General features: G+C 51.6%; 1 protein-coding gene across 2 annotated transcripts in view; it reads left to right on the top strand.

Moving 5' to 3' along the window:
• The window catches only part of PRKCB (protein kinase C beta), a 132,878-nt gene that overhangs the window by 47,425 nt on the left and 62,794 nt on the right, over window positions 1-22,659 (top strand). For both annotated transcript variants that reach the window (XM_055707512.1, XM_055707511.1), the window contains exons 3-5: window positions 4,189-4,271; window positions 17,922-18,033; window positions 19,144-19,272. In XM_055707512.1, the coding sequence (XP_055563487.1) occupies window positions 4,189-4,271; window positions 17,922-18,033; window positions 19,144-19,272 (324 nt within the window). The remainder of the gene's footprint in view (window positions 1-4,188; window positions 4,272-17,921; window positions 18,034-19,143; window positions 19,273-22,659) is intronic.

Below are 22,659 nucleotides of genomic sequence, written 5' to 3'. Positions count from 1 at the left end.
CCCCTTGTCTTTTGTAGGGTTTCATGTCCTTCGCTTCCCCCAAGACACACGACTCCCCAGGTACCTACAGTGGAGATTGCTCTAAAAAAGAATTTGGGGCCAGCAATCATTCTTGCATTATGTAATAACAAATGGTAAAGGTTAATGTTTATTTTTCTTGTACGTAAATGACTCGGGATGTTTTGCAGCTCACCACTGGGATTTGATAACTTTATTATCCATATAATAAGATTTACAAATTGACTGTCTAATTAGCAACCTGGAAAAGCTGCTGCTTGTGCTATAGTTTCTAAACTGACAAAGATACAGGCTTAAAATGCTTAAGTGTGATGAAGCCAGGAGTGTCACAGCAGTGCTCGTCCCAGCAGACTGGCTGTGCCCAGATGCGTAGCTGCCTGTTGTGGTACCATGCTCGTGGGGAGCCGGAGCCTGGCTCCTGCTCGGCAGGATGGAGAGCGAGCAATCTATTCCCAGTGTAATGTGCTGGATTAGTCACGGGAGGGAAGATCTACTAAATCTTCTCACATCTGTTGGGTAGGATGCACAGTTAGGAGTTAAGGCAGGATTACTGGTATAAGCTCCTGTACCCATTTAATTCTATTGGCTTGTCTTGTTGTGTGGATTGAGTATTCGCCTAAGCGTGCATGAAATGCTTGAATGGGTCTTTCCAATGCTTGCAGAGCTTCCTTCAAAGTGTTGGATGCAAAGCCCGCACCACTGCAATCAGCAGAGAGCCTCTCATTTGCTTTGGATGTCTAGGGAAGTGTTATGCTTCACCATCTCCCAATGGATTGTCTTTACAGTCTATGTTAACATTGATTGTTGGAGGACCTGCTATTCTTGCTAAGTATTCAGTCACCACAAAGGTGACTTACAGTGATTTGGCTGTCATTTGCTTAATTGAGCTGTAATATGAAAGTCTGGAACACGTGGCAATTATTTTTCCACTTGCAGAGAAAATACTGAATTTCCAGTGTATTCCTTACCTCCTGCCCTCTCAGGACAGATGTATTACTGTATGTATTCAACATGGTCTTTAATAATTCAGCTTTTCAATGAAATCTTAAAAGAATATGGGGGAGAGGCTGCAATGAAAGTTTGGGGTGGTTTTGAGCTTCTTGGACATTGGCCTTCTAGTCTCTCTTGCCACTAGAAATGGGCATTTCACCTTTTCTGCAAGTGAGAATGTAGGATGAATGTGTTCTATTGTAGTTTCTTTGGAGGGGTGAGAGCAAGCAGCTCACCCAGGGCTGGTTTCGCTTGCTCCAGTCATCCTCTCCCAGTCCTGTGTTCTCCTTTCCCTTGCTTCTTCAACTTCCTCCCTTGTTTCTCCCTCTCACCTAACTTCTGCCTGACACATTAAATGTGTCATGAGCAGAGTATAGAAAGCCACTGCAGGTTCCTGTGTGCGGCAGAACTTAAGAGTTTGTTTTTTAAAAATTTTTAATCAAATACACATGAAACCCACAGTGCTGCTGATGTGCTGCATCTGCTGGCCATGCGGTGCAGACCGCAGGGAGTGATGCATCCCTGTTAATGCGCTGGCAGAGCAGGGCACGGTCCTGTCCGCCTGGCACAGAGGGGATCGGGGCGTTGCTTTTGAAACCAAAGTACTGCAGCTTTTGGTGAGGGCAAAAATAGCAAGGCCAGGTTTCTGAATTTCTATAAAGTCAAACTGGCAGCTTGCCCTTGCCCTGTTTGGGGGAGGTGCATGTGGGAAGTAAAGCAATGAGCACGCACAGAAATAGCTACGGTGGTGAAGCCACCATTACAAGGGATAGAAATGAACCTTTTTTTCAATCCTTACCCTACCTCGAGCGCTCCGTGTGCTGGTAGCCGCCCTTGGGACGGCTGCTTTCCTCTGCCTGCTCCTGAATTGCAGGAAATGTGTCGTTGCGCCCAGCGCTGCATAGGTGGGGTGAGCCCAGCCGGACGGGGGCTGCGGGCAGGGCTGGCGTCCTGTGGGTGCTGGCAGCAATGCCTTGTGTTCAGAAGGGGTTTCCCTTCGGAGAGACTGGCAATAGTTCCGTTCTCCAAAGACCTGCGGAGCAGAGCCTGGCCCATGTGTGGAAGCATCCCTGGATGTGTCCAGCCAGCAGGATGCTGGGTGCCAGGCGAGGGCGGGAGGACAGCTGCTGCCAGCACCTGGTTCACACCACATAAAGCAGAACTAGGCAGTCTCTGGCGACCTAGTGTCACTGGTGGGAAGACCAGCACAGCCAACTCCTGCTTTTTTTTTTTTTTCCCCATAGCTTGTCATCCCAAAGGCAGGAAGGTTATTTTCCCCAAGCAGGAAGAGATATTGCTGTCCCCAAAGTGCAAAAGCTTCTCGGGACCTGGGGAAGCACCAAAGGACCTGCTTTTCTTTGTTACCTACTCTTCAGAGTCAGGTTTGTGTCCAACAGCCTGTTTACATATGGCATGGAGGAATGCTGGATGTTCAGCCCAGTAGCAGTCTTGTTTGTTCTGTTGAACTGAAATTATTCAGGCTCTGCTGGGAACTTCTCACCGCAGCCTGTGTGCTGGCATCGGAGTGTAACCTCCTGACAGCGCCCGTGCTCCAGCATGTCGCGGAGCTGTATTGAGTTTATACACACATTTCAGGACAAATCTTTACTAATAGAGTTCTGATTTCTTCCTTCCTGCTTCCCAGATGCTTCTGTCTCTGTATACAAATGACAGAGGCGGTGAACAATGTTTTTAAAAAGTGTTTATTTGTTAGACTCAGAAAAGCAAGGGGGAGGTCCTATAACGAGAGAATTTTTGGCAGCTCTAAAACCTTCTGTGTTTCTTTGTGAAACAAAGAAAAATATGGAAAGGAAAATCAAAGCTGGATGTAGCAGGGCACAATAAGGAGATTGTGAGTTTAATGTCAAATGTCACTTGCCTTTTCCTTGTTCCTTAGGAAAAGTCCAATATTGATGCAACTGAAAACTGCTTTGTTTTTGCACTGCTCCATCAGTTGTATGTGCTCAGTTTCTCTGAACTCCAGTAGGCTGCATCTCATCTTCCAGTTTGTCTTCTATTTAGTGTAATTATGGCTCTTGGGTCAAGGATGTGGCAATGAGAACCCTGAACGGAGCTGAGCCTGGTGCCCAGGTTCCCCCCCGGACAAAGGCAGCCTTTGTGCAGCTTTGCTTTGTTCACAAAAACGGCACTTGTTGCCTTTGCTCCGTTCCTGCCTGGGTTCCCTTCGTGTGTGGTGGTGCCTCTTGGAGCAGAGGTCCCATCCCTGGGGACGAGGCGCAGTGCGGCTGCGGTGTGGAGCGCAGCTGAAGCTGGGGGGGCTGGCACCCAGCAGGAGGGGACGTGGGGTGCGAGGTGGTGCCTCTGTTCCCCAGGCCTGGGGCACCCCAGCTTCTCACAGCAGTAACGTCACCTCCAGCTGCAGGATGAGGTAGGCTGAGACCCTCAGAGAAGGACCTGTGCTGTCAGTTGACGTTATCTGCAGTGCCAAGTGGCCTTTTTTAAGGTTTATCGCTGAAAGTAGGGTGCTTATTTGGTATTTAGGGGAAAAGATTAGCCTTTAAGTACAGCGCTTTGACTGCACGGACTGCTGGCAGCTTCTGATTAGCGTGTGGTTTAAGGGATGCGGATCTAGCTCTGGGTACTTAACTTGGAAGTCTGGGTGGTGGCACGTTGGGATTAATTTTCCTGCGCTGTTCCCAGAAAGGGTGACTTTGTCATCAACATGCGTGCATGAGGAAGATGTACGTGTCTTCTGGTCTGGCAAATGGAGGCTGTGGAGTTGCTGAAGAAAAGCAGAGCTGTGGGAGGAAAATTGCCCACCTGTTCCATCGGTACAATCTTCCATTTTTGGACACGTGCACTTTTCAGTTCAGATACCCGCAAATGCCAGATTCTCCCTCTTTTTATAGATGGCAGTGACCTCAAAGCGTGTGCAACGAGTGACAATGAGCTCAAAGCGAACATAAGGGTTCCCAGCCCTCCTTTGACGTTCGCTCAGCGTTTTGCTTCTGCTTAGTTTTACTGAAACGGCTGGTCCAGTTGACAGTATTCGATAAGTAAACCTGTGGCAGATTTTTAAACCTTAAAGAAATGCTTGAGCCCTGGATGACTGTTTTCATAGATTAGACATAATAGCTTTTTATGTTTTCTTAAACTCTGGATTCATGTGGTGCCCATCCCTTCAAGTACCCTGACACTGTCGCTGTTTTCTCTTTGCAGTTTGCTGCTTTGTTGTGCACAAGCGGTGCCATGAGTTTGTTACCTTCTCCTGCCCCGGCGCTGATAAAGGCCCTGCCTCCGATGTAAGTACCTGGTCCAGTGCCCTGCCTGAAGGTACAGCACGGTGTTCCCTGGATCTTATTGTTTCCCAGCAATTTGGAGGAGATGTTCCTCCAGGTTTCTTGGCTGATGACACTTCTGTGTTGTTATTTCATGGACATCTCTAATTGTTTTTCATGGATCTGGGGGCTCTCATAGTTTTGAGACACCTAAAACACTTCCAGATCACCCAGTAACTTGTTCTCCCTGCTGTGCTGGCAGCGTACAGGCATACAGCGGTGTGTGTTTGGGGCTGTGTTTGGGGCTGAACCTGCAGCCTTGCCCCGGCTCCCTCTTGTTCCTTGAGTCACAGCCTCAGATTCCCTACCCGTAAAATGATGTTTCCAGGTTCTGCTGCCTGAACTGAGGTTTTAGGCTTGGGGTTCACTAGAGTGCATGAAGCACTAAGTGCTAAAAAACTGCTTTAAGATTTTGGCCAGTGTGCCCTCAGCTGAAGACGACACTCTCTTTGGCAGGGCTGGGTTCAAGGTCTTGATCAATTCCTTGTGTCACAAGTGAAATACCTGAAAGATTTAGCTGTTGTTTAACAGATGCCCACTGTGTTGCTAAACCAGAGTCAGCCCCGGGGGAAGTGCCAGCCCTCGTTCCTCCTCAGCTCATCACTTTTTCCAAAGGCATCAATGCCCTGCATCGTTATTTCCATGTCAGTCCTGCATTGCCCCGTGGTGGTTCGGTGTTACCTGGTGTCGGGGCTCTCCGCCACTCGCCTGCAGCATCCCTGCTCCTCACCCTGGGGGCTTTCTCATAAGAGCAGACACAGGTTTTTTTTTTTTTTTCAAGCCTGTTCCATATCATCTTGCAGGTTTAATTAAACAGATATGTATGTTTGGTCTTCTCAAGGAGAAAAAATAAACCAGCAAACCTGCAGGCATGTTTTATGCTTGCTCGTGGTTTGCATCGTCAGTGTTGCTGTGTTTGCTTAAACTCCTTTGGAAAACACAGGACTGACTGGACAGCATCATCAAGGACAACAGAATTACTCAGAAATACCGGTCTAGGTGTGGCTTATGGAAAACAATATTGCCATTCTTTAAAAAAACAAGAAAACCACCCAAACGCCTGCTAACTAATTCCCCATCCTTATTTTCACAAGGACTTAATTTCCTGGTGAATCCCTGGGTTTTCGGGGGCGAGTGAGAGCTGGAGCAGCAGAGTGGAGCTGGCTTGGGCTCCCCAGCACAGTTCTGCCAGCACCTTTTAGGTCTGTCTGGCAGTTTTTGCGTTTTACCGTGGAAACTGGCTAATTTGGGGAACTGCTAGGAGGAAAGAGATTGAATTGGGGAAACGACAGTGCACCACAACTCTCACCCTTAAAAATAGAACCAGTGGGAGCAGGCGGCGTAACAGGCAGCTGAAGGTGGAGGCTTAACACGCGTTGTCAGTCGCCCGGCCCGCGGCGGGGCTGTGTGCCGTGCTTGTCATACTGGGAGCTCTGGGGAGGGGCGGGAGGCACGGGGGGTGTCAGCCCCTTTTGGGCACGGTGTTGGGCTGTGGGAGACGTGGAGGGGAAGGGCTGGGCATGGGTCACAGTGGTCTGGGATCCTTTGCCACAAGTGTGTTTCTGTTCCAGCCAAAGGGCAGACTTGCTGGCTTCCCCTTTTGCCTGGTTTCTCCTCCTGTATTGTACTGGGCTTGGAGAATTTCTGGTTTGGATTGGAGAGATCTGGCTGGGCTTTGGTCCCAAAAAAACTGCTGGGCAACCCCACGGCAGAGCTGCTGGGTACCCCAGGCAGGGGCATGGGGTGGGATGGTACCTGACTGACACACCCCCCACACACCCCCCCCATTCCCAGAGCTACCCTTGAACCGGGTCACTGCTCTGGCTCTAGCAAAGCAGTGACTCTATCCCAGTGCCCAGCTTGTGGCTGATCAATGCACCTGCCTCTGCAAAACCCCGTTTTGACCCTGACCTCCTGATGCTGGATTTCTTGGGGTACATGTTCTTGCAGCTCCACAGGGTGGTGCCTCCAGCATGCTGAAGCCTACCTGACAGCCCTCCTCCACCTGCAGAGAGGATGCTTGGCAGAGTGTTGGTTTTAATGAGCTGGTGATGGAGCTTTTGGCTGGTTCCAGCTGTCTGAGCTGCCCTGGTAGGTGTCTTCCAGCTCAGTGCCGCAGCTGCCTGAGTCCTGCTCCTGTGTGCTGCCTTGTGGCTGCTGGGCATGCTGTGGGAGCAGCCCCCAGAACGGGGCATTTAAGACAGGGGCTTGCGTGTGGTTTGATAAGCCCAGTTTTATTTCCACTTCACACTGGAAGTCAAGGTGTTACCTGGATTTTTAAATCTCCCCTCCCTGGGCATCATGTTCCTCATCGAAGACTTTCTTCTCCATAGAGGTTACTGCTAATTGTGGTGTACCGGTGGCTGTTGAACCTTAAAATCAGTTAGTGTGGGGGGAAAGGGGATGCTGTAGAGATGCCAGCCCAAAAGAGACTAATGCATCCACGAGTACTCTGGTCCTGCACCTGTACTCAGGCTGTGGGGGCCCTGTGTGAACACCCTGACCCCCAAGTAGTTGGTGGGGATTGTTCCTGGGCCTGGGTTATGGCTGTATGCGGCAGCCAGGTGTCTGCAGCTCTGTCCTGCACCGCCTTCGTGGGAGCAGCCATGGCACTGATGGCCCTTTCTGCAGCTGTACAGCAGCCCCGGGGGAAGGTGGCAGGGTGGCACTGGTGTGGGGCTGCAAGACATGAGCCCTTGAAGCCCTTGCAGTGCCTGGAGCAAGCAGGGTCTTCCAGTGGAGGTGTGGGCAGGAGCTGCTGCCTGCTTGCTGCGCTGCCTACAGGGAGCAAGGCATGGGTGGTCGAGGGCAGGACTCCATCACTCTGCTGGCAGGATGGGGTTTGGTTGTGATGAAAGCATCCCTCTTTCTCCATCTCTGAACGCTTTGGGCATTGCCAAAGGGGCACAGTCGGGATCCGTTGCAGGGGAGCAGCGGTGAGGTCTGCGTGCGAGCGTGTGTGTGCACCGGAGTGTGTCCCAGCACACACGTCTGGAGCAGGTTGCTCAGGAGGGTAGAGCTGTGTGAGAGGGAAGCTAGGGCTTCCCACTGCTTGCCTTTGTGCCCCTGGGGTTTTTGTCTTTTTTTTTTTTTTTTTGGGGGTGTGTGTGTGTGTGCAATTTCACTCACTGCCTCTGCAGCAGGCGCCTGCTGAAGCAGAGTGAAGAGAACTGGCAAAGGCATGGAGCAGTGAGGTAAGGGTGGCAGGAGAGCACTCCCCTGAGAGTTGAGTTCAGCCATCCAGGCAAGCTGTAATGAGCTTGCACACATGTGTCTGTGTCCCTCTGCACAGTGCCAGTGCTCAGGGTGGCAGAGCCCCTGTCACCCACACTGCCCACCCTGTGCCCGCTGGGCAGCGAGGCATCTGTTGGGCTCGCTCCACTGTGCAGCCAGCAGTGCTGGAGGTTTTATGACCTTTGCTGCTAAGTAATGTCATGCTGTGAGATTCCTTCTGGCCATGTGGATTTAGCTCTGACATGCTTTCTCTCCTGTTCTGTCATTTAAAAAACATAAAGAAAATGGCACGGAGACCCACTCACAAGTCTAGCACCCTGCAGACTTTGTTCAGTCTATGAGGTATATGTCATATATCCAAAAATATGCATGTATAGATAGGTGCTTAGATATTTGTGTGTACAGAGGTGAAATCTGACAGTGCTGCCTTAGGTGCGAACTAGCTGGAGGAGGAGCTCACTGTGGGTGCCCCTGGGGCAGCAGAGCTGGGAACCTTCCCTGCTGTGGTACAGAAACAGCAGAAAGGTGCCGGCAAAGGTGGCTGTGGGGATGGAAATGCTGAAACCACTTAACCTTGCTCAAGGAAAATGAGGTTTCGCAGGGGGAGAGCAGGGAAGGCTGTGATGAAGGTGCCACCTCCGGAGCTTTGCTCAGGCGCTGGGCAGCCTGCCCGCCCAGGCACCACTTTCTCATCCTTGCTCATCATCCGGATGGCAGCTCGCAGCCAGCAGGAAAGGCAGCAGGTCCTGGGGAGATGCTTCTGTGTGAAGTTTTGGCCGAAGGTGGCTGTAATGCTTTTCTTTTTCTCCCCACCAGTCCTGTCCGTGCTGGGGCAAGCAAGGAGCAGTGAGGAGCCCTTGGGCAGCCTGATCCCACTCCCTTGGCCCCGGGTCTCTCCCGCGCCGGTCTCCTCCTGCCCCATGGCTGTCTGGCTGTAAGTTACTGCGGGCAGCCTCTGCCTGAGAAGGGCGAGGTCTAAATTAAATCTAAGTTGTCACATTTTAAGAGGTGCTGCTTGATCAAGGGCCTTTCCACATCCCCTCGTATCAAGTTCTCTGTTGCTTGCTATTACTGCTGGGTGACGATTGCCACTGGCTCATCGGGCAGGCAGGTAGAAGCTGCCCGGTTGGTGTGAGTTAATTTTTAAATAGACTATTTCTGAAAATGAAGAGAGCAATGCGGATGCCTGGGACTTAAAGCACGGAGCAAAAATAGCCCTTTTGTACCTGGGTTTCTTTTGCTATTTAGCAAAGCCCTCGGGTTTGTGCTCCTGCATGACTGTCAGCCAGGGTGTAATTGGGGGATGCATGCAGGGCAAACCTCGTTCCTTTTGCACTGTCAGTCAGGCTTCTTAGAGCAGTATAATCCTTAAGGAGCTTTGAATTGGGAGATGGAAAACTGCTTCAGCAAACAGCAATGCCCTGCCTACTTTGGGAATGAGCTGAGGACAGGGGCTTCATTTTGAAGTGATACAAAGCTTGTGTTTTCCTCTGCTCTGTTGTTGCTAATAACCACAGCATGAATCCAGAATGACCTATAATTAAGTCAACCTAGCATCTAGGCTGTAATGACTATAGCTCTGCGTTTTTTTTCATTTGGTGCAGTAATCTGGTGACTGTCTTTCCTTTAACAAATATCAATATCCAATGAAATCTTGCAGAAATAATGAGTTTAATGTATTGCATTGGTTTTAAGCCTTACAGTGTGTTCATCCTTACAGCAAGCCACGTGATTTTGCTGAGCTGGAAGAGAAGGGATTCATTCAGTGAGATGGCATCCAGTGAGATGGCATCCCCGGGCTTGGCATCTGCAGGGGCAGTGCAGAGCAGCGGCTGGGGCTGCAAAGGAGAGATGCTGCAGTTCCACCCAGCTCCCAGCCGGGGCTGGAGCTGTTAATTCCAGCTGGCTGCTGCTTTTCATCCTCAGAGATGCTCTAATCTAGTATGCTAGCTGTGAAACCCAGGGAAAAATATTAAAAGAAAAAAAATATTCCAACTTTGTTCCTTGATCTCTGCATCTTGTAGTACTAATAGTTCTGTGAGAATCGAGGAGAAAACCACTTTATATCCTGTAAAGTGCTTATGGTATATATGGATGCTTAATTTTAAACACCTGAGTAATAGTAGTTACTTAACTTCAGACAGAATAGTTTTATTTAAGTATGTTCTTAAGTGCTTATGGGATGGTGGTTTGTGCACATATCAAGCAGATAATCCTGGGGGAGGCTGACATTTTCAGAACATAAAATAGCTGGAGAGCAGTGAAATGTTAGTCATAGAGTCATAGGGCGGTCGGTTTGAGTTGGAAGGGACCTGCAAGACCACCTAGTTCCAACCCTGCCATGGGCAGGAACACCCCCCACCAGCCCAGGGTGCCCCCAGACCCGTCCAGCCTGGCCCTGAGCACTGCCAGGGATAGGGCAGCCTGTGCCAGCGCCTCGCCGCCCTCACAGGGAGTTTCTTCCTTACATCTAATCAGATCTACCCTCTTTGTCAAAGTCTCTTTCTGTTACTGTCAACTAGTCCTGCTTGAGAGCACTTTCTGTTCGATCTGATTGTTTGAACCTCCTTGAGGAAGCAAGACTGTGTGTTTGACCTTGGATAGCCTATCGAATAGTGATCTTCTGTCTAGGAGAGGAGGACTAATTGTATGGTGATGATAGGGACTCTAAGAAAAAAAAACAACAACGAAAACAACCACCAAACCATTAATTCTCTTCTCGCAACAGAAAATGAAGCTGTAGCTATAAATGCTGGTACTGAAGACACAGAGACTGCTTTCATGCTAGATTGCTTTTTAGGTTTTTGATGACTGAAGATGTGATAGTGGGTCAGTGTTTTGGGCAGTGGCATTGCTGAGGACAGCGTGTCTTACACAGCACTGGCTAGCTGAGGGCAGAGGCCTTTTTACATTTTACTTTTGTGACTTGGTCCAAATGTGTGCTGTGCTGGTGCTGAGGGCTGCATGCTCACCTGCCCCACATCGCTGGCCTAGGCTCCCACGACTGCCAGGGCATGCATTCCTCCAAAACCTCTGAGCTTCACTGTAGCTTTCACATTAATGTGCCAGCAGGTTGGGTGCTCTCCCCAGCATCCCCGAAGTTGAGGTCTGGTGAGCTGTTCTGGAGAGGATGGCCAGTCCAGCCCCACTGGTTCCAGTGTTAAACTCTGCCATTTTTCATTACAAGCTCTGACGCTTCTGTGCTCTCCTGTTCACTGGAGGCAGAGCTGGTGTGACCGTTCAAGCTGAAGCTTTCTCAAATATGGCAAGGTCTTCAGGAGCTGAAGTCAGGCATGTGTAATGTAATGCAGTTGGCAAACCTAATTATAGTCAGAGCTATTAGTAGAATGCATGATTATTTAAATTGTAGACAAAATAATCATTAAAATGACCTTCTTTGCATTATCCTGTTAAAGGTCATCTAATCAGGATGCATTAATAAATATCGGAGTTGCTCTAGGAAGGTAACAGGCCAATGTAGCGTCATTTCAAGTTTGTATTTAATTTTCCCACCGTTTGAAGCTCTAGGGCAGGATTTCACGGCTGCACCTTTGGTCTTTCTGCACTCTGTTTGCTGGAGGCAAAATCATTTCATCTTTGTTTTGGGCTCCTCCTTTCTCAAAAAGCTCCAGACCTTTGTGTTTGTACTGAAGCAAGTATTGCTGCCACTCTCTTAGAAATAAAGAAGTTTCATTGGGTGCTGGTCACAGGTGTCAGAAAACTCTTTGCTGTGTCAGTACATGGTCGTTACCCCCTTATGCACAGCATCACCAGATCCCAGCTGACGCTTGTAGCAGGATGCAAAGAAGTTTGCTCCGTTTTCCCAAATTTAGTTTCTTCTCTAGAGTGTTTGGTCAAACATGGGCTGGCAACAATTAGCAAGGAGATGTCAGCAGCAGAACAAATGAAGGTGCCACGTGTGTTACCTGAAAATTAGCAGCTCCTTCAAGTTTCTCCTTTCTGGGGTTATCTCCAGTGGGAAGGGATACCTGCTCCTGGGTAGTTCCTTTATGTAGGATAGCATCGTGGGTTTGAGGGTGGAGGTGGGATGCGCAGTCTTCCCTTCCTCCAGATGTGCCCATCCTGAACATGCCAAGCACCCTCTTGCCCAGAGCCTGTCTCCTCACATCCCTGGTACCTCTGGGATGCCCCAGGTCTGGTGCATAAGCAGATCTTCACAGCCTTGCTGCAACTTGCTGCTTTCTTTTGTCTTGCTAATTAACTTCTCTAGCTCTCATGGTGTGCCATCTGCCCCTTGCGCGAGGGCACATGCTTGCTGCTCCTGCCGGCACTGTCAGCACAGGCAGCTGGTGACAGTTCCCGTGGGATGAAGATGTATCTGCCTTGCTCCCTCCCAGCACCTTCTGGTGCTTCCCTGGCTCTGCCGGAGCCCAGCTCCTTCTCCTGCCAGCCTGCACATGTCTTCAGCCCTGTAATTGAAAAGCTCTTCTCTCATTTTCCCGGCACGTCTGGTTGTGCCTCTGGTTAAGGGAGGGGATTTGGAGAGGGTGGTTGGGTCAGTGGCCTGCCCCTGGCTCTGGAGACCTGGTGCATGGGTCCGAGCTAGGTTCTGCGAAGTGCAGCTGTTGGGAGGGCAGTGAGGTGGGTGGTGCAGCCTCTGCCCACCCAGGTGACACTGGTGAGGGGGTCTAGAAAGATGGTGTCCTGCAGGCAGGAGGTGTTTTGGGGGGTCTTTGTGCCATTTTGGGCAACCCGGAGGGTGCAAAGGAGAGCGCTGTGGGAGCCCCATTCTCATGGAGAGGTTATGCTATAATAAAATGATTCTCAAGGCATGTGAAAGATAACAAACAGTTCTATGTGATGCTGAGATACTAATGCTGCTCAGGGAAAAAAAAGCTGACTTTGCCTTTTCTTATTTTTGCTGCTTAGTAAGAGTGTATTTTATTTGGTATTGGCAGCAGCAAGAGAAGAATAACTGTCATCCGTATCCCTCTGCAGTTGTCTGACTAGCAGATGAGATCTTTTATCAATAAAAATATATTAACTTGCTGGAAACTGTCAAGGGCAAGTTTTATCTGTGGCTATGTGTTTGACATGGAAGCAGCCCAAGCGGCGATGCTCGTGCCCATGGACATGTTTGCTGCTGGTGTGCTGGCTGTGCTCAGGGACCGCTTGCCCTTCCCCACCAAGGGCTGGGCAGAGGAGCTGCCTGCATCCCGCTGCCTGTGCTGTGATGCCTTCAGGCCCTGTGCTCTGTGGGGTTTTCTGTGGCTGCAATACTGTGAGCAACAGGAAAAATATTGTTGGTACCGTTTACTGGTGCAGCAGTGTCAAATTATCTTTAAAGCGTGGCCTGCTGAAACAGGCTTGCAAGGAGTTACAATATTGGTAGAAAAGATGTTCCAGTGATGGAGCCCCTGACTTTTGCCATCTTGCCTTGAGCAGTACCTGTGTTTTGCTCTCGTGCATAACCTTCTTTCAGGGGCACCTCTGTGGTTTATCATAGCCCTCTTCGTTGAAACAAAGATCCATCGCTCTTGTTCACTTGTTACTTGGTTTTTGCTGGGACTTGGAACTATTTCTCACCAAAGGTGTCGTTCCAGCCCTGTGCAGGTGTGTGGGAAGATGCAGGAGCTATGTGCTGGAGCAGCAGCTCCCGAACAGGACAGGGCAGGGGGGCACTGCCACAAACCCGGCCTTGCTGAGAGCACACGGTCCCCTCCCTGGTGGCTGCCATTGTCTCCAGTTCACCTTTCCCTCCCCTCCCCCCACCTCCTGGCTTCAGTTCAACCCGGAGCTGTCGTCTTCTCATCCCTGACCCAGCCTCTTGCGAACCGTTATTTCCTCGAAGGGGAACCACAGGCTCTTCTCTCCAGTGTCACCTTTAGAGTTGCTGCCAGGCTGCTTCGAGTTGTTTCCTGTGGACCGGCGGGGATGTTCCCCAGGGGAAAAGTGGGAACAAAGTGTGAGATTTTTGGTGTTGTGTCCGCTGCCTGGGTTTCATTAGGTGCAGACGGTGAGCTGTGGCTGCGTGGTTTGCTCTGCTGTTAGGCTGCTTAAGTTGCTATGAAATTCATTTCAGCGTGGCCTTTTCACATGAACTATGTTAATGCTTCTTCAGAAGAGATAATTTAAAGCTTTCCTTGCAGTCAGGTGGGGAAAGCAGGGAGACGTGATCTTGAACCAAAGCTCTGTGGCTGTTCTGTGGAGTCCAGCAAGTGTTGTCGGTACAAAGGACTGAAATGGCACCAGCTGTAGGTGCAGGTCTGGCTGCCTGGGGCAGGGGGCTGTGGGGTGGGGGCTGCGGCGCTTTGTGCAGCGATGGGGCTGTGCTTGTGCAGGTCTATTTGCATAGAGAAGCAGAAGAAACTTCAGTACTCTTCATATTTTTACGAATACAATTTCTTCAGTTTTAGAAATTGAACCCAAGTGGGATGGACATGGTTTAAAAATGTTTTAGGGCTTGGGCTGCTGGGCCTGAGGATGGGTCTGGTCCATGCTCTTCCTCCCAGCTCCCTGCCCGAGGGAGAGGTGATGCTTGCGCTCCATCGGAGCTAGGCAAAGCTGAATTTAGTGCAGAAGTAAATAAATCCCCAGGCAGCATCTTTGCAACTCTGGGTATGACAGAGGGCTACTGCCCTTGCAGGACACAGACTTTGCATAAGAAAAAGCCGAAGCAAAACGTCCTTGCTTGCCAGTCAGTGCTGTCCTGCCCTGCTGCACTGCTCTCACACCATGGCTTGCTGCGGTCTGATGAGCCCCTGCCCAGTGCCACCCTGACAGACCACTGCAAAAGAGCAAACAGATTCCTGGCTAGTGTGAGCAGCATGTAAATTGTCAGTCTGATCAATGCCACCAGCTGCCTGCCTGCACGTAATTGGTGAGTGGTGGCTCTTGCATCAGCATCTCCATCAGGGTTCAGCGGGAAAGCATACATTTCATCGATGCGGTCACTCAGCGAGCTCAGTGGTGGGTATGACCCTGAAGAAGAAAGACACAGGTAATTGCAGAGCCTGAATAGAAGTCTGGCTGTGCTGTGCTGAGTGCCTTGTAGGTCACGAGTTGATTACCCAGTTATGAATCAAATCTCTTGGATTCCTGGGAGAGCATGAGAGCTTGGGCTGCTGCCAGCTCGGGCCCACAGGCAGCCACTGTGCCCACGGTGGGACGGCTGGGGCCAGCTCAGGTATGAGCCACTAGAGCTGTGTGTGGTTCTGGGGGAAGCCAGTGGCTGTGGGATTTGCTCTGCAAGGCAGGGATGCAATATTGCACTGGCTCGTTTCAGACCCAGAAGCCTGCTGTCAACTTGAGAAGCAGGAGTCGTCTCTCCGTCTGCCTCTGATGGGTCAGTGCTTGCAGGGTACCAGGTCAGAGTCAACAGCAGCTCCTCTCCTTCCCTGGTTTGCATCCTCGGGGCATGCACACATCCCTCCGCTGCTCACTGCTGGAGGACGACAGATCTGTGGTGGTGCTTATTAGAAAGGTCAGAGCCACTCAGTGCAGTAAAACACTCCTAAAGGCATTTTTCAGTTCTGCTCCAAAGAAAGCTTTTTCTGCCCTGTTCTTCAGGGACGGCTCTGTGCTGGTAGGGTGGTGGAGGAGCGCTTTTTCTTTTCTTGGCAAACTTCTTTTTAACCATTCTTGTTTTAAGTCTCTCAGCATCTGCATACGCAGTGATCTCGTCATCCCTGTCTCTGGGACAAAAATAGTCTCTTTGTAAAACGATTTCAGCCTTGTTCGAAAATGATATCCAGAATTTGCAGTTTCTGGCACCTTCTAAAGCACCGGTCAAAGTGAGACGACCCACCCCGTCCTCCCTGGCAGCCTGCCTCCCCACGCCTGGCTGCCTCCACCACCCGTGTACTCCTTGGGCTCAGGGTGCTGCATCTCTCCAGAACAGCCCCTCAGGGTGGGAGCAGAAGGTGAAGCCTGAAATGTCTCTGTGAGAGATTCAGCTCCCTGTGAGCGGGGGCCTGGGATGCTGAGCAGCCCCCCTGCCTGCTCGTGGGGCTGGTATGCTGAGGGAGTGATTTGGAAAACTGTGGCTGTTCCTGTGCCAGCATGGTCTTGCCGCCACAGCGCTGCTCGGTGCATGCTTTTCTTTTTTAGCTCTGTCTTTTTTAACTCTCAGATCCAGTGGGAATTTAACATCCTTCACATGAAGTGGAAATTGCCTCATTTTGCATTGAGCTTCTGTTTTTTTATGAATGACTAAAACTTTCATTTGCCTAAACAGGAATATCTGTATCTAGAAGGGAACACAGAAACTGGAACACTTGGGGGCAGTTCCTCCCGTGTCACACACTGGGGTTTGGCTGGCATGGGGGGGTTCTGCTAGAATTGCCCCTGTGGCCCCCCTGCCGCTGCCCTCATCCTGCTGCCGATGGAGGGTCAGCGGTGGTCCGATGCCCGAGCATCCCCGGGTTGTCCTCCTCTGCAGCATCATGCAGCTGGGGGTGTGGGCGCTGTGCCCAGGGGGACTCTGCAGGATGCACGGTTCAGTGTCTGACTGGCCAGCCAGAGACCACCTTTCTCCTGGGATGGTGGCAAAAGAAAGTTTTTCGTTTTCTTGGGTGCCTTGTCTCCAGAGAGGCAGCCCCGGCCCCTTCCTGCACATGTTCCTGTGGGCACCGTGCCCGCAGGGAGTTGGTTCATGCTGATTAAAGAGCTCTGTGTTGTCCAGGCAAAGCTGCTTAGGAGATGGTCTTGAGCTGCTGTACAAACACAGCTCGGGTTATAAAATCAAGCAGGGTAAGTTTTCAAGGGCTTACAATGTATGCAGTGGAAGGATCTGACTAAACCCGTAAGCCTCTCTGAAAGGTGTGCGTGTTTATTTGTGCATGGGGCAGCAGTGCTTGGTGCTCACCTGCTGCAGCACTCGCTGCCCACTGCCTACCCAAAGCTTTCATGGGGGGAAATTACCCCCCATCTCCTCTCCTAGCCTAAAATTCAAGTTTAAGTTCCCCGTGCTCTGTTATATCTCTGGGGAATACACAAAGCTTTCAAATGTACGGCGTTGCTTAAAGAACTGTTGTCTTGGTGGCTGGGGTTGTCCAGAAGACGGGTTAATCGTGAACCCTTGTCCTCTCAGCCTGACACAACTGGCGCACGAGCTCTCCGACATGGCATGCTGTATCTAGAGACAGTGGCATGCTGTATCAGAGGCACATATCTAGAAGAGGTTTGCTTAGGGTAAAATGTGAGAGATTTTCAGTTTCAAGTACAATAAATTTGCTGAAGCATGTACCTAATCCCTAGCACTTAACAGATAGAATTAAATGAAGCTCCATTACTTTTCTACCTATCTGGTATCACTCAAGTTATCTGTGGTGCTGTGTAATAATGCAGAATTTTAGTGATTAATGCAACAGAAAGCTTGAGTGCAATAGTGGTAGGAAAATTAATTTCAGCGGGAGGTGATGTATTGGCAGCGATGTTATAGCTTGGTTCTGACTCCACTCTTATTTATTTACTTAGCTTACAGTGCCCTGAAAAACTGTCTTTCCTAATGCCTGGGCACCTTTCCAGGCAGCTCAAATGACCAAGCCAGGAGCTATGCCTCATCCCTAACCCTTAAACAATTAACCTGAGATGAAATTAAGCCAGCTGCTACTTACCACAGCCTTCCCCCGGCCTGTGTGTGTGCTGCTGCAGAGCGTGCCCAGCAGCCGCCTCTGCAAAGCTGTGAAAGGTGCTCTGCATGGAAGGCACCAAGGAATACCAAATCCTTCGTCTGCCTCAGTCATTTCTTCCAGTGGTTGATCCTATTTCCCTATTGAGAAGCTGTTTCTCATTTGAATTTGTTCGGGTTTAGCCTCGGTAGACCCTTGTTGGAGTCCGGGAAGGCTGTTCGCAAGGTGCCTGTGCAAGGCTACAAACAGTGTCCGGGAGGAACTGGGCTCTCCTGGTTCTGCATGCTTTGCTCTTGCAGAAAAGGCTGCCCTTGGTTTTAAGAAAGCTCAGAATATCAAAGTATACCCTAAGCAGCTTGGTTCCCTAGGGGCGTGCTGGGGAGGGGTTGGCACGAGAGCGCAAAGAGGTTTACTGGGTGGTCTTAATATAGGTGGAAAACATGGGTGGGTTTTTCTGCTTTACCCCGCTGGGTTGATGTGGAAGTTGAGCAGTGTTCAGCCCTTATGTTGATTCTTAGGCACAAATTTCACCTGGTGTTTTCTGTGCTAAGACCAAGTTACTTAAAAGCCCATGCACTGCTTTTTCATTGTTATGGCAACACATATAAAGAGTAATAAAGCTGGATCTTGGTGACTGTTGGAAAAGGTCCACATCAGTTGGTGACAGTTGACTGAAGTCCATTAACAGCATCTCCGAAGCCAGCTGGCATGTGAGATGCGGAGAGCGATGGTGCCTTGCCAATATTTCATGCAAGTTTATAATCTTTATCTTTTATTTTCCTCCTAGGATCCTCGGAGCAAACACAAATTTAAAATCCACACGTACTCCAGCCCCACCTTCTGTGACCACTGCGGGTCATTGCTGTACGGGCTCATTCACCAGGGGATGAAATGTGACAGTAAGTGGTGGCAGTGGTGGCGGGGGGGATGGGACTCTGGCACCCCGGGGGTCCTGGGAAGGGGCTCCCAGCCCACCAGAGCTGCGGCCGAGAGCCTGTCCCCTCTGCCACGGGTGCAGGGCACACTGCAGGGGCGGCCGGGCACAAGGGGCACCTGCTCATCTCTTGTGGGGGCCCCATGACTGCTGCAGGGAGAGGGGAGGGAAAGGCGTCTGGCTGGGGGGGATCCTGCCCGCATCCCCGTGGCAGCGTCACCCACGTCACCCTGCAGCGTCACCCGGCAGCTCGCACAGTGCTGGCTCCGACTGACACCCTGTGGCCGTGCCTGCCGCTGTGACACGGCTTCTGGGGAGCGCTGGGCTCTGCAAGCCGGGCGCTTGTACAGAGTGTACAGAGAAGAGAAAGTGGGGGATGAAAGAAGAGGGAGAGGATGGAGCGAGAGATCAGTTGTTTTCCAAGTTAATCTTGTACGTTCCTATTTAAAAGGACTGTGAATATACAGCGCCTGCTTCCATGCTTACAGGGAACAGCATACTCTGCTGCTCACCATGTGCTGGCTTCCTCATAAATATAGAAGCTTGCTGACTGTTGTGGGAACAGTGTATTCATTATCACCTTTAAAATGTTACCAAGTGGAAATGAATTTCTTTAAAATACATTTTGTTATATATTTGTGTGTTTTCATGCATAATTTTTTATACACGTATATATCTATACACATACACAGGTAATTTTTAATGGTCTTTATCAGCTCCTGGTGAATCTGGCTGAACATCCAGCATTGCACCGCGGGTGTGATGGAAGAGAAGTCTGATAAATCAACAAACCTCAAGTAATTAGAGTAAGGGCTAAAAACCCTGTAATCTTTGTAGGCAGGACCCAGAACTGCTGCTGGTGGTGGGCCCCTGTGTCTGGGCAGGGCTCTGCTGGAGTCTCCAGCTGCATTTGAAGAGCTATTTGCTGCATGTTTATTCCAGAATTCCTCACAAGCATCCCCATTTAAAAAGAGGACAGGTTCTTCCTCCCCTCATCCTCTCTGAGCACCCCCTGAGCTTTGGCAGAGGTGAAAGGGGTGCTGAGTGTCCCTTTCTCTCTCTCTCTGCCCCGCAGCCTGTATGATGAACGTGCACAAGCGCTGCGTGATGAACGTCCCCAGTCTGTGTGGGACAGACCACACCGAACGTCGGGGACGGATATACATCAGGGCTGACATCGAGAAGGATGTGCTCACCGTCGTAGGTAGGTGTGCGACCCAGGAGGTACAGACCCCACATGCAGGGTCACCCAGTTGCCTCTTGCTGCTGATGCGTGCCGTGCTGGCTGTGGTGGGTCTGGGGGGGTGCAGGGTCCAGCTGGTCAGCCTTGAGCCTTCTCTGAGCATGCTCCTGCCCTCTGGCAAGCATGGCACAGGCTCCAGGGGCTATCTGTATTAAATAGCTTTCCCACTTAAAGAGTTTTCAAACTGCTTTTTGAATCATGTCAAATTTCAGCATCCGCAGCATCCTGGGAAGGGGTGGCAGAAAGTTCCTCCATTTTGCTGTGCCGTGTGAGAGAGTCTCTATTGTGCTGTCGGTGAACATCCATGTCCTGCTGTTCTTTCCACGCCATCAATGGTACCTGGGCCCACACGGATCCTTTTATCTGACCAGAGCTTTGCAACCTTCTTCCACCCATTTGGAGACTCTACGGCCACCACCTTTCTCCGAGGCGCATGCTGCCTTTCCGCCTGCTGCTCAGAGCTGGGGCTGTCCCTGCAGTGCGGTCATACGCCGGGGGGCATAAGCCCTCCATAGCGCTGTGGTGAAGCTGACCACTGTTCTTCGCCTTTCCTTGCTGTTTCCCAGCCCTGATGGAGAGCTGGAGCATGGCATAGCGCTAGCAGGGTGGGCTGGTGTGGGTCTGCGTGGATCCGAGCACCCCGGTGGTGGGCGGTGGGCAGGAGCCACCCCACGTGGGCATGTTCCCCAGGGAGGTGCCATCTCATGGCATCTGCCTGTGGGGATGTGCCAGGTGGTGGGAGATGAGGCCAGAGGAGGTTGCAGGCAGTGCTGGGCTCAGCAGAGGTTCCTGCCCTGCCCTGAGTGTCCCAGTGACCTGATGGCCACCCATGGGGAAATCCCTTGTCCCTCATCGTGGTTTCCTCTGTCCTGGAACAACTCCATTCTCGGTTTGTGGCGGGAAACAGGATTATCCCATCTCTAAAGGCTTTTGCCACCTGGATTTTGAGTTCCCAGAGGATATTGCTTCCCCCGTGACCTGTAAGCGTCTCATGAAACATAAGCCGTATTCTTGTAAAGCCTCTTGTCCCTTGCATGGAGGGATCAGACCGAAGCAGTGACTGTCAGTGCTGGTGACCAGCATCCTGTGGTGCAGGGGCGGCAGGGGGCAGGGAGAGCTCTCTGCAGGCCAGGCAGGCGGCTTGCAGAAGAGCTGGGGGTTTGCCTCACGAAGGCTGAGCCCAGTGCTGCGCTGGGGAAGGAGGTTTCTGCCCACGCTGGGTATGCCGGCAGCTCCGGGCGGTTACAGTGTCTGCAGGGGGCTGCCAAGCTGTTTGCAGTTATTCACAGGATGAGTTCAGACCAGGGGGTGTAAAATGCCACCTGCCTGCCCACGCTGCAAAGGCCAGCCGCTCGTCTGAGTGGGCTCCGGTGGGTACCAGGCTGATGACACTGATAACAAGGACTAGATCCTTCTCCGTTGTCCCACCAGCTGGCTCTCCTGGAGAATTCTAGTTCCCAGCATCCTGCCGGGCTGGCAGCAGGAGATGCCATGACATCCACAGGGTTTGCTTCAGTGGGATGGGGTCAGCTCAGAGGCACCCTACCATGCTCATCGCTGCTCTAACAGGCACTTTATCCTCCAGGAGAGTGTGAGGCTGTGGGGCTGAGTTCTTGCTGCTCTGGGCTGACGACTCCTTGCTTGGAAGAGCAGGCTCAGCAGAACACATCCCAGCAGCAACAGCTACGACACGTGTGATCCAGCGGTGGGGGCACCAGCCTTCCCAAACCAGCCCAGCTTGCCCCTTCAGCAAGGGGTGACCCCAGCCGCTCCCCGCAGGGCGATGGCAGACTGAGGACAGCCTTGGTTCGTGGTGGGCACAGCAGGTCCCGCACCTCATGGAGCAGTGGCAGGGCTGACCTCAGCCTTGCGTGGGGAAATGCTCAGGTGTGATCCAGGACTGCAGAGAAGAGCCAGGATCCTTTCTGGCCTAGGGATCCATCAGAAATGTTTTTAAGAAAAATACAGAGTTGCTGAAAATATTAATGAAAAATTGAAACGAGTTGTAGTTGGGTTTTATTTATTTATTTTTTGTTCTATTTGTCTTTAAAGAAAAGCTTCAATGAATGACACAGAACTTCCTTACACAGAAGTGCTGTTTCTCAGGCACCTTCCCCCTGGGGGATGCAGCAGGACTGATACCCATCCTCCCGTCGGAGGACGATGGGGCACAGAGCCCACCCCCGCTGGCACCCAGGGCTCCCTGGCACCGGAGCAATGTTCCTCTACCTCCAAACGCAGGGGAGAAACTCCCCCGAGCCCTTTCTGTGCAGCTGGATTTTCTTCAGCTGGGTTTGAAAGACTGTTTTATTTCTGGCCCTTTATGGAGGTGTTGGTGAAAACATGTCATCTGTTGGTTTTTCCAGAAAGGCAGGGAAACGTACTGTGCTCTCCAGCTCTGCTGCATAGCTAACGAATGAGTGGGAGCACTCGGAGGAGAGGCTGTGCTGGCTGCCGAGGTGGGGAGCCCTGCCTTCCCTCCAGGCACGAGGGGGCTCGGGATTTTTCACTCCAGAGTTTGGAGGGGAGGTGGAAAGGTCTGATTGAACCCAAAGCAGAACATGGGACCCACGTGCCATGTGGACCCCAGGCTGGGCACTGTGGTTTGTGCCGCCCTGCCTGGGTTTGGCTTCTCTCCAGTGGGTCAGCAGAGATTTCCATTCCTGCAGTGACTGCTCCAAAAAACCCTCAAATAACGACCGGGTTTGTATTGCCAGGTGTTTCGGTGGGGGGAGGCCAGCCTGTGTTGTGGCCAGGCTTGTAGCAGAGGTGGCAGGCAGCACGGCGGGGGTGCTCTGGGGGGGGGTGAGCGGCTGGGGGCTTCACGTGCAGCGCAGCACGGGGGGCTGGCTGGGCTGGCAGAGCCATGGCGTGGCTGGTGGCTGCTCTGCAGAGGTGACCGCAGCCAGGACGGCTGCTCGGAGGGGTCGGTGCCACAGACTGCATGTGCCAAAAAAGCCACCTGTGTCTATTCCTGCAGGACTGGCCCTAGCCAGCATGGGGGGACACGGTGGGAAGGTGGCTGCCGTGGGGACCCAGCCTGGCACGGGGAGGCAGCAGGCTGAGTGAGCAGGCAGGCTTCTGCTGGAACAGATTTCTGGTGGAAAATGACCTTTACGTGTTTTCTGCAGAGATTTCAGTTTGGTGTGGGCAGGGGGTGGATTTCTGTCAAGAACAGGAGTGACAGCGTGGCAGTAGGTGGGTGGGTGGCACAACACCCCGAGCCTGGCAGGGGTGGGGAGGCAGTGCTGGCCGGGGGGGTGAGCCCCGTTGCCTCGGTGCTCAGGCTTAGGGGTTTGGGGCTGCAGGTTGGAAGGCTGGCTGCTTGCCTGCCCTCCCAGTGGGTGC

Source organism: Falco cherrug, chromosome 4 (assembly GCF_023634085.1).
Source record: "Falco cherrug isolate bFalChe1 chromosome 4, bFalChe1.pri, whole genome shotgun sequence".
Classification (NCBI taxonomy): Eukaryota; Metazoa; Chordata; class Aves; order Falconiformes; family Falconidae; genus Falco; species Falco cherrug.
This window is presented reverse-complemented; position numbering and strand designations above follow the sequence as displayed.